The 12,051-nt window shown below is 43.7% G+C and overlaps 1 protein-coding gene across 1 annotated transcript in view; it reads right to left on the bottom strand.

Moving 5' to 3' along the window:
* antxr1d (ANTXR cell adhesion molecule 1d) overlaps positions 1-12,051 on the bottom strand; it is a 126,287-nt gene that overhangs the window by 71,081 nt on the left and 43,155 nt on the right. The window contains exons 5-9 of the mRNA XM_084322209.1: positions 11,818-11,848; positions 7,815-7,888; positions 3,603-3,671; positions 3,264-3,344; positions 2,645-2,705 (exon numbers count right to left, since the gene is read on the bottom strand). Of these exons, the coding sequence (XP_084178335.1) occupies positions 2,645-2,705; positions 3,264-3,344; positions 3,603-3,671; positions 7,815-7,888; positions 11,818-11,848 (316 nt within the window). The remainder of the gene's footprint in view (positions 1-2,644; positions 2,706-3,263; positions 3,345-3,602; positions 3,672-7,814; positions 7,889-11,817; positions 11,849-12,051) is intronic.

Raw genomic sequence — 12,051 nt, 5'->3', positions numbered from 1 at the left:
GTTTAACTGTGAACTGAACTAGTTCATGTAGAAAGTGAACTTTCCCAACGTCCCTATTTTAGCCAGATATTGAAACTTTGTGTTGCTGCTATTCTTGGCCAGGTCTCCCTTGTAAAAGAGATCCTGGATCTCAAGACAAACCTGGTTAAATAAAGACAAAAAAAATTAAAATAAGATATTGACCCGACATATGAACCAATATACTGCCAGTGCATCTCTTCCCTATCTCGTCTCAAAATGCATAGAACGCGTTCATCCTGCTGATCGGTGCTGTAGATGCGTGTATTACTCTACAACTAGGGGTGTAAAGGTACACATATCCGTACCGAACCGTTTCAGTACTGGACCTTAAGTTCAGTACGGCTGTGTACCGAACGAATACAACGGTATGTTAACCACTAACGACCGCCCACCCAGGGCTGTTTTTTTCACAATGTAATATAATATATATATATATATTTTTTTAACAAGTCGATTATTAATTTCAATATAGAATATTCGTTGACAGCCCTACAAGTACAATTAGTTACCGCACACTACATCACCCCTGAGTGGAACATGGAAAGACAAACTTTCCCCCACTGTACCGAAAACCCGAACCGAACTGTGACTTCAAAACCGAGGTACGTACCGAACAGTGTTTTTTTGTGTACCGTTACACCCCTACAACACAATGTAATGCCATCGATAATCCCATGTACACGTACACGAGACCGGTCCTTTTTTTTTAAAATTTTGCTTCTGTAATTAAGCAGGCAGGAGCAACGCACCCTGTAATCAATGTGTGTTCAGCACATCACCTGCTTTGCTGCTGGTTAATTAGGCCAGAATGAGGCCCTGGTAATGTGGCTCCTTGGAACCGGCCCCTTGGTGAGTTCACTGACCATTAGGCTGCTCATCAATCCAAAGCTAAACGAGGCTGCTTGGAGGAGGTTTGGGACCGACGCCTGGTGACACCATTAGGTTTGAGGACGGACCACAGTCACCACACAGACGAGTGCCTTAATCACCGCTCTCTCTCCTTCCTCTCTGCCACCTCTGGTCCCCGAGTGCTTTCCTTTCACTCATCCAACCCTGTCTCCTTTCGTACACTCCTTTCCTGTATACTCCCCTCCCATCTCCTCTAGCATCCTCTGCTCTCTTCTCCTCTCCTCGACCCCCCCTTCCCCCATCCATCCCATAATGAACACTGATCACATCTGAGGAAGTGGCTAATCTCCGCGGCAGCAGGGCTGCAAATGCACTCTCCTAAGTGAGTCCTAATAAGGTCATGTCGGAGCTCATCCATCCAAGTGGAATACAGACTCTGACTCTCTCCCCCTCTCTCTCTCTCTCCCCCTCTCTCTCGGCACTGCTTTAGAAGGGCATGAGAACTGGTGGCGCTCAACCAGCGAGCTGCTGACTAACATGACAGAATTTGGTGATGTTTATTTGACCATCCAACAATGGTGATTAGCTGGACATGGGAGAGACAGAGGGAGAGAGAGAGAGAGGGAGAGACAGAGGGAGAGAGAGAGAGAGAGATAGGGGGGGTAAAGAGAGAGATGGGGGGTAGAGAGAGATATGGGGGTAGAGAGAGATAGGGGGGGTAGAGAGAGATGGGGGGTAGAGAAAGAGATGGGGGTGTAGAGAGAGAGAGAGGGAGAGAGAGAGAGATGGGGTGGTAGAGAGAGAGAGATGGGGGGGTAGAGAGAGATAGAGAGAGAGAGATGGGGGGAGAGAGAGAGAGATATATATAGGGGGGTGTAGAGAGAGAGAGAGGAGAGAGAGATGGGGGGTAGAGAGATGGGGGGGTAGAGAGAGAGAGATGGAGGGTAGAGAGAGATGGGGGGGTAGAGAGAGAGAGAGAGAGAGAGAGAGAGAGAGATGGGGGGGGTAGAGAGAGAGAGAGAGAGAGAGATGGGGGGGGTAGAGAGAGGCTCCAGAGGGCCTGAGTTGCTGCTCAGCATACTGAATGTGGCAAACTAGGCCAGAGAGATGCAGCCATGCTTAAAAGATCCAGGGCTAATACCTCCAACACCCCCCCCCCCCCTCTCCACACACATGTACACACACAGGGCTGAAGCAGCTATGCTAATTTCCCCTGGCTGTGAATGACAATACGCTCTCTGTCACTCTTCGGTCAGAGTCCCTGCAATCACACACACACACACATCATGATGGCCCTGCATACAGACACATGCACGCACACACACAGATACACACATCATGATGGCCCTGCACACACACACACACACACATCATGATGGCCCTACACACACACACACACACACACACACACACACACACACACACACACACACACACACACACACACACACACACACACACACACACACACACACACACACACACACACAGCAGATCAGATCTCCAATACAAGGGGAGATTCGGGATTTTCCCTTCTGATCTCTTGTTAACCCCCCCCCCCCCCCCCCCCAACATTCCAAGGTGTTGACGCTGGTAGCCTATCTCATTTCCACCAGCGTCCCATAGCATCTTCTAACAATGCCGGCGCGCGCAGGGGGACTGAAAGGAGTCCTCTCAGCGTCACACGCAAACACGGCCTTCCCTTCACCTGCATGCGCTGTAGATAAAGAGAGCTGAACCGTGCCTCTCAGTAAACGCTGTAAGACGCTCTTACCTCCTGCACAAACGTGGGACGGCTCTGCTGCCAAGATCTCAATGCAGGACTTCTTAATGATCTGAGGGTCAGAAGGAGAGAAAGATGTGTCATAAGGACGTGTAGAGGACACCTTGTCAAGGCGTCACACTGATAGCGATGCGTGTGCATGTGCGGCTTGTGTACATGTTTGTTTTATTTGTCGCATAACATTTACATGTGCAATACAGTGACAATGCTTGGTTCTCTGTATGACCCTCCGGAGACTGTGCTTCATACATTAAAAGGTAAAAGAATAAAAACAAAACACTAAATATACAATATACACATAGCCGACAGCGACCGTCGGTTGTGTGGTAGTAAAGGGTTAACCTTCTGTCGTGTGGCAGTGAAAGGGTTAACCGGCTGTTGTGTGGCAGTGAAAGGTTTAACCTTATGTGAATTGACGCCGTGAAAGGGTTAACCTCTTTTGGTAGTGCGGCAGTGAAAGGGTTAAAGTGAGTGTGTGAATGTGGATGTTGTGTGCAATGAGTGTAGATTAGAATGATGAGTTGGTGTTGCATAGAGTCCGTGTGTACACGTGTGCGTGTGTGTATCTGTGTGTGTATCTGTGTGTGTATCTGTGTGTGCTGTGTCTTACCGAGTCAATGATCCCCCTGAGGGATTGAAAGCCCCCCCACACAGGAAACACATGTTCCATGGTGTCTGCTATGGTGGCCAGCTAAGAAACAACAGAGATCACATCTTCAAATTTGTATTCTACATTTGTACAAAAATGTGGAGAGCTGTCTCCAGGCTATTCTCACAAGCATTTAAAAAAAAAAGTTTACAAATTGCCATATGCTACGAATCTTTCGTTGAAAACCTTCGCTTTTAAGGTTTGGCAAAAACACCTGGGCTTTTTTTGTCTCACAATCAGCTAGCACTTCTCCCCCGGGCCTGCGTTACGGCCTGCAAAGATCTGGAACCCGAATCCTACCTGGGTCTGGTTAAATTCTTTGACCCCCACACAGTAAACAATGGCTCCCATAGATCTCGCCCTCTCGGCCTGCAACACAGGAACAAACAAACAAAAGACTGAGTGAACATTCACAGCCACACTGGACTGTTATACAGCTCCCATGTGAAGCAGGCCTCTGCCACTCTCCAATGGCACAGTGGAAGGTGTGTATGGAACACTACGTGTGTGAACAGTAGGGCTGACCTTCAATTTTTTTTTTGGAATTCGAAGCTTCGGGGCCGAGATTCGATTTTAATTCGAAGCTTCGAGATATAAAAAAAAAAAAAAGATTATAAATAATATATATATTTTTAATGTTGTGGGACTTGTACAGCACTTTGTTCAACTTTGTCAGTGCTGTAAAGTTTTTAAATCTTAGACAAACTAAACACTTTGCTTTCATGAAATATTGTAAGCTGTCATTTGAGGCTTTATAAAAAGCAGCACAATGAACACAAATCTGTCAGTGCCGAGTCCGACCTCATCTTAAATAACAAACAGCATTGCTTGTTGTAGTTAACAAAGAGAGGCAGAGTTGATTTAGCAAAAAGAAAAAGAAAAAAATGCTCTTTAAAAAAAAAAAAAATCAATTTTTATTTTCATATTTGAATCCCATGCCCATCGAACGAAGCTTCGAAGTATTTAAGACAGCCCTAGTGAACAGTGCACAGTGGAAGGTGTGTAGGACACTACGTGTGTGAACAGTGCACAGTGGAAGGTGTGTATGGGACACTACGTGTGTGAACAGTGCACAGTGGAAGGTGTGTAGAACACTACGTGTGTGAACAGTGCACAGTGGAAGGTGTGTAGAACACTACGTGTGTGAACAGTGCACAGTGGAAGGTGTGTAGAACACTACGTGTGTGAACAGTGCACAGTGGAAGGTGTGTAGAACACTACGTGTGTGAACAGTGCACAGTGGAAGGTGTGTATGGGACACTACGTGTGTGAACAGTGCACAGTGGAAGGTGTGTATGGGACACTACGTGTGTGAACAGTGCACAGTGGAAGGTGTGTAGAACACTACGTGTGTGAACAGTGCACAGTGGAAGGTGTGTAGAACACTACGTGTGTGAACAGTGCACAGTGGAAGGTGTGTAGAACACTACGTGTGTGAACAGTGCACAGTGGAAGGTGTGTAGAACACTATGTGTGTGAACAGTGCACAGGTACATTTCAATTACATTTAAAAGTATTTATTTAAAGATAGGAACAATGCACATTAATGAAAATTTATATTGTAAACATGCCAGATTGTAGCTATAAGCTCATTTCCATCCGTAGTCCCTTTGCAGGTTGATGTGAACATGAAACATGCAAAGAACATGCAATACAAAGACAATGAACAATAAAGACAACTAGACAATTCCATGCGGGGGAAATTGTGAAAGTGTGGGTGACGCCTGTGCACCGCCGGCCAACGGGAGAGGCTCTGTATTGTCCCCATGACAAACGGTTCAAAAGATACAAAAGAGGTGGTTGCTAGGGTGTTATAGCTGGTTGTTAGGGTGTTTCTAGGTGGTTGCTAGGGTGTTGTAGCTGGTTGCTCGGGTGTTATCGGTGGTTGCTCGGGTGTTATAGGTGGTTGCTAGGGTGTTTCTAGGTAGTTGCTAGGGTGTTATAGGTGGTTGCTAGGGTGTTATAGCTGGTTGCTAGGGTGTTTCTAGGTGGTTGCCAGGGTGTTTCTAGGCGGTTGCTAGGGTGTTATAGGTGGTTGTTAGGGTGTTATAGCTGGTTGCTAGGGTGTTTCTAGGTGGTTGCTAGGGTGTTATAGCTGGTTGCTAGGGTGTTTCTAGGTGGTTACTAGGGTGTTATAAGTGGTTGCTAGGGTGTTTCTAGGCGGTTGCTAGGGTGTTATAGGTGGTTTCTAGGGTGTTCCTAGGCGGTTGCTAGGGTGTTATAGGTGGTTGCTAGGGTGTTATAGCTGGTTGCTAGGGTGTTTCTAGGTGGTTGCTAGGGTGTTATAGCTGGTTGCTAGGGTGTTTCTAGGTGGTTGCTAGGGTGTTATAAGTGGTTGCTAGGGTGTTTCTAGGCGGTTGCTAGGGTGTTATAGGTGGTTGCTAGGGTGTTATAGCTGGTTGCTAGGGTGTTATAGCTGGTTGCTAGGGTGTTATAGGTGGTTGCTAGGGTGTTTCTAGGCGGTTGCTAGGGTGTTATAGGTGGTTGCTAGGGTGTTTCTAGGTGGTTGCTAGGGTGTTATAGGTGGTTACTAGGGTGTTTCTAGGTGGTTGCTAGGGTATTTCTAGGTGGTTTGCTAGGGGGTGTGGTCTAAGGATCGGGGGAGTGGTCAACATCGACCAATGAAAGAGGATATCCCTACCGAGTACAATGGCACAACCCGCAAGTCTCTACGACAAACGGTTCAAGAGATACACTAAGGGGGTGTGGCCTAAGGGGGTGTGGTCTAAGGATCGGGGGAGTGGTCAACATCGACCAATGAAAGAGGATATCCCTACTGAGTACAATGGCACACCCCGCAAGTCTCTACGACAAATGGTTCAAGGGGTACACTAAGGGGGTGTGGCCTAAGGGGGTTTGGTCTAAGGATCGGGGGAGTGGTCAACATCGACCAATGAAAGAGGATATCCCTACTGAGTACAATGGGTCAACATAGACCAATGAAAGAGGACATCCCTACGGAGTACAATGACACAACCCGCAAGTCTCTACTACTCAGAGGGAGCTTGAAGAGTTAACGGCCAACTCAGTACTGCTACACAGAGGGGCCGTGAAGGGTTAACAGCTCCCTTTGAGCCACGCACACCTGCTCACCACTGATTAGGCTGATGCAATCAGCAATGACTCTGCACTCTGGACCCAATGTATTTCAATGAGGGCTGACACATGCCTTCAGTCTCACGATGATTAAAAGAAAAGTATAAGAGATTAAGCTTATTCCTCTTAATGTGAGCGCTTGAAGGGTTATGTGAAGGGTTGTGTGCGATATTGTGTCATTCCGTCGACAATTGTGGCCTGGTGGCGATCGGGAAACAAGGGGGGAAACGGTCAAAAATCTGGTTTTTGCTAGAGTGCAAAGCCATTCGTTTGTATGTAGAGCATAACTTTCAAACAAATGGTCATCAGTTGAGATAGAAATGTATTTTTCTTTTGTGAGCGAGGGGACAGCCGTGTCATCGTTTTGATGTGTTGTTTTTATATCTACGTCTAAAATTGAGATCACTGTCGCAATTTACCCAAGGTGATGGTAAAAAAATTAATCCAGCTCCTACACTCTAACTTGCCATTCATTCCCTATGGACCGAAATGTTCCTGTTTAAGGTCGTTTTGTAGCCAAACGGTGCGGTGAAACTTTCCGAAAAGTAATAGCAACTCGAGTTGGAGCAAGCCGGTCGTTTTGATACATTTCACGTGTATGTGGTGCGAAATCGACGGAATAATAAAGAATAAAAAAAATAGTATAGATTCTAATAGTGTGGTTGCAACCTGGCTACGCCAGGTCACCCACACTAATAAACAATGTACATAATCATGCAGCACAAAGACCACATGCTAAAATAAACAACAAAAACATAAAACAAATATACATAACCTTATTACAACAAAACTCTGACATGACAATACACAGGACTAATTGACACACAAACAATTAACACTGTATGGTGACTGCTCTTAAAAATGTTTATGTTATGTACAGTAGGCAATATTGCATGTATGCATGTATGTATGTATGTATGTATGTATGTATGTATCAAATCAAATTTATTTATAGGGCCCGACAACACACGTTAATGTCCCCATGGGCCGTACAGATCTTCTTTAAACAAGTCAAGAAGAAAACATAACAATAAGCCAAGAACAGAACAAGAACACCATAAGGTCCAAACATTTTTAGATGAATGCAAATAAATGAAAGAATGCAAGCACTCCCAGACATACCCCACGCGAAGGTAAGGAAAAACTCACTAAAACCTAACAATAGGGAACAAAAGCTCCACAGGCAGTGTGGTATGTATGTATGTATGTATGTATGTATGTATGTATGTATGCATGCATGTATGTATGTATGTATGTATGTATGTATGTATGCATGCATGCATGCATGCATGCATGCATGCATGCATGCATGCATGTATGTATGTATGTATGTATGTATGTATGTATGTATGTATGTATGTATGTATGTATGTATGTATGTATGTATGTGCGTGCAGGTCTGAGTGGGGATCTCACCTCCCGCTGTGCCGTGTCGAACTGCCACTCGTTCAGCTCTCCGTCAGTCAGAGCGATGATGACGCTGGCCGTCCCTTTAAAAAGGCAAAGTATTACTTATATATGTTCGCTGGAAACCAGTTGTACACATGCACAGTGACCGATATTGCATCTGGCTAAAGCAATAGGATTCCCTGCTGTCTCGCACTCAGATGGATGCTATCTCTCTTTGATGGAAAAGAAAATGGATTACATCTCAATCAATCCGGTGAACCCAAACCAATGGTCTGAGTCTAGTAAAGGGTTATCGGCACTGTAAACAGGGGTATCATGTAAAGGGGTATCATGTAAGTGTGTGTGTGTGTGTGTGTGTCCCCGATCTCTGGTCTTTGGAAAGTTTGATAGTATTTACTGAGGATGGAGAGCTAATGTTGATTATTTTTTTATCAACTTTTTCTCCCTTTTTTCTATTTTTCTCCCATCCCAATTTCGTATTGTCCAATTCTACCCTCCCCTGTCTCGAACGCCGTTAGGCCATGCCTCCCACAGGCCGGCTGCAATGTGGACGAAGCATTACATCACGTGTCCTCTCCGGTACTCGAGGAAGCAGCCGTCGCATCTTTTCACCTGCACAGCGCGATCTCTCAGCGGCGGGGGTCTGCGTGGGAGGGACACGCTGCCCCCGTCGCTTCCTGATTCTGCTGCGCAGGCACACCAACCGACCTGTAGGAGTCGCTGTCCACAACGTCCGATCCCCACCCATCAGCTTCCCACCCCCTAATACTGCCAATTGTATTAGTATGAACGACCAGCCAAGCTGATAGCAATGTGGAGAGCTGGGCTCGAACCCAGGGTCTCCTGCATTGGTGGTGAGCGCCTTGCCCACTACACCACCTAGCCGCATGAGATAATGTTGATATTTAAACATAATAAATGTATACATGATCATGCAACATAAAAAAAAATTGTAGGAACGGTTTGGGATAGAGAGGGGTTTTTGTGAGTTCCAAAAAATGGAACTTAAAGTTTAAAGCTCAATATATCAAAACGTGGCACTTTACAGTGAACAGGAGGTCTATTTGTATTAAAAACAATATTGTTTTTCATTTAAATGTCTGGAAGAGCTCAAAAATTAAAATGTCAAATTATATTTCTGTTGCCTTTTTTGAGATCATTTAAAGGGGTATCATGTAAAGGGTATCGTGTAAAGGGTATCATGTAAAGGGTATCGTGTAAAGGGTATCATGTAAAGGGTATCGTGTAAAGGGTATCGTGTAAAGGGTATCGTGTAAAGGGTATCATGTAAAGGGTATCATGTAAAGGGGTATCATGTAAAGGGTATCATGTAAAGGGTATCATGTAAAGTATTGTAAAGGGTATCATGTAAAGGGTATCATGTAAAGTATCATATAAAGTATCATGTAAAGTATCATGTAAAGGGTATCATGTAAAGGGTATCATGTAAAGGGTATCATGTAAAGGGTATCATGTAAAGGGTATCATGTAAAGGGTATCATGTAAAGTATCATGTAAAATATCATATAAAGGGCATCATGTAAAGGGTATCATGTAAAGTATCATGTAAAGCAGTGTTTCTCAACTGGTGGGTCGCGACCCAAAAGTGGGTCGCGGGGCCATTTTGAGTGGGTCGCGGATGTGTGTGTAAAAAAATATATATATTTCTTTTTTTACTACCCATCTTTGTGAAAGTGGCTTCTCAGCTCTGGTCCAGCTGAAGACAAAGCAGAGGAACAGATTGGACATTGAGCATGACCTCAGAGTTGCTTTGTCTACCATCACCCCAGACTTTGAGACTCTTGTCAGGAGCAAACAACATCTAAGAAGTCTGCTAAGAAGGATATATTATTTATTATTATTATTTTATTTCATTATGTTTTTAGCCCTAGTTGCACTTTTGTTGCAACCCCAGTTATCCTATTAGTTCCCCCAAACTTACTGTAGGTCTGTTATGTTAACACTTTGGTTGCCTAAGGTTAAATTAATGATATACCATAGATTGCCAGCGCTATTTGTCTATGGAGAAAGTCCCCTTCTTTGCAGGGCTATAACTTTTTAAATTCTATTGCTACATTGCCATTATTAGGGCCCATTCAAAGTCCTATATGTATTGTTCATTGTGTAGCAACGTTAAACTTTTTCATTCACATATTCATAGTAAAGTATGGTCTAATGTATAAGTATGTTTTCATCTCTTTCTGCAGCTTTCTCCAGAACGTGATATATAGCCCCAAATGCATTATATTGATGATGAAATACAGTTTGATGGCAATCAGCGCGATATAAAAAATTCCAACTAGACGTACTTCTAGAAGTTACTACACGTCATCTGATGTTGACCGGATGGGCGAGGGGGCGTTTATAATTCCGTGGGCAGCGTTATACCAATCATCTAATGTGGGTCAAATGTTGATAATATCAGTTATTATCGAAGACGGTAACGTTACATGCTGAAACTCACCCCAGTCTCCGCGCGCCGTTGGGCGATCATCGTCGAGTAGAAATTTTATCATTATGGGATATATTATTACCCGGTCCATCTCCAGCTTGTATAATGGTATATACGTCCAAATCATGTTGTTTATCGAGTTATTGGCAATCGATCGCTATGTAGTGTGACGAGCTAGAGTGCCGGAACCTATACCGAGTGCCCGGAAGTAATATGGCCGACCAGCAAAACCTCTACTGCGCTTCCTGTTAAGCGGTTGCGCCGATCGGCCACCAGATGGCGCTCCTGAACCGCCAGAGAGCTCAGTGGGTCCTGCTGGTGGATCTCAGGCCAGCGGAGGGACATTATGAATCCGATCGCAGATTTTTGAAATATTGATATAAGGACGCTGTACAGCGTCCCCCGGCAACTTTAGCATGGCCAGGAAAGACGTCTAAAGACGGGTCCCGGCACTCAAAGTGTTAAGCTAAGAAGTCTACTAAGAAGCATAATTATTTATTATTATTATTTTATTTCATTGGGTTTTTAGCCCTAGTTGCACTTTTGTTGCAACCCCAGTTATCCCATTAGTTCCCCCAAACTTAGGTCTGTTATTTTAAGCTAAGAAATCTGCTAAGAAGCATATATTATTTATTATTATTTTATTTCATTGGGTTTTTTGCCCTAGTTGCACTTTTGTTGCACTTTTTTGTGTTTATTTCATGTTTTTAACAGTGCATGAAAGATTGCGTATTACTGCAATTATTTAATAATTTTTTATAAATCATAGTGGTTAAAAAATTTGGGTCGCGACTTAATGACTAAGGAAAATGTTGGGTCCCGAGGCTAGACCAGTTGAGAACCACTGATGTAAAGGGTATCATGTAAAGTATCATGTAAAGTATCATGTAAAATATCATATAAAGGGTATCATGTAAAGTATCATGTAAAATATCATATAAAGGGTATCATGTAAAGTATTATGTAAAGGGTATCATGTAAAGGGTATCATGTAAAGTATCATGTAAAGTATTATGTAAAGGGTATCATGTAAAGGGTATCATGTAAAGGGTATCATGTAAAGTATCATGTAAAGGGTATCATGTAAAGTATCATGTAAAGTATTATGTAAAGGGTATCATGTAAAGGGTATCATGTAAAGTATCATGTAAAGTGTATCATGTAAAGGGTATCATGTAAAGCAGGGGTCTCAAACTCGCGGCCCAATTGCGGCCCGCTGGATGATATTTTGCGGCCCCCCAGATGATTTCCAAAAAAAAAAAAAAGTATGTAAAGGGTATCATGTAAAGTATCATATAAAGGGTATCATGTAAAGTATCATGTAAAGTATCATATAAATGGTATCATGTAAAGGGTATCAAAAGTGGTATCATGTAAAGGGGTACTGCCAGGCCATTATGATGAATTGAAAATGGGGGACCCTGATGTAAACAAGACGAAAGTCTTTCTCTGGTCTGCATCCCCTTAACAATTGTGTGTATTGAGCCTTACTGTATTGTACCCATTGTGCAATCTGTTAATACAATTTTCAATCAATCAATCAAGGACGGCGCTTACCGTGGTTCTCCTGGTAGATCTGTGCGTTTGCCTGCCATTGCAAAGAGGTTACAACACTGGGTTAGTGACACTGAGCATCAAGAGCCTGCGCTGAATCAATACATTGATAAAAGTTACACAAAAAGGAAGGTTGAAACCTTCAGAACCATGCAAGTGTTCTCAACAGCCAACAAATGTGCAAATATGTAGTCGATCCTAATCATAATTGAACCCTTGCACTGAAGAACCGCATAT

The sequence above is a fragment of the Notolepis coatsorum genome (genome assembly GCF_963971535.1).
Source record: "Notolepis coatsorum genome assembly, chromosome: 9".
Taxonomy (NCBI): Eukaryota; Metazoa; Chordata; class Actinopteri; order Aulopiformes; family Paralepididae; genus Notolepis; species Notolepis coatsorum.
The sequence above is the reverse complement of the archived record's forward strand: the minus strand, read 5'-3'. Positions and strand labels throughout refer to the sequence as shown.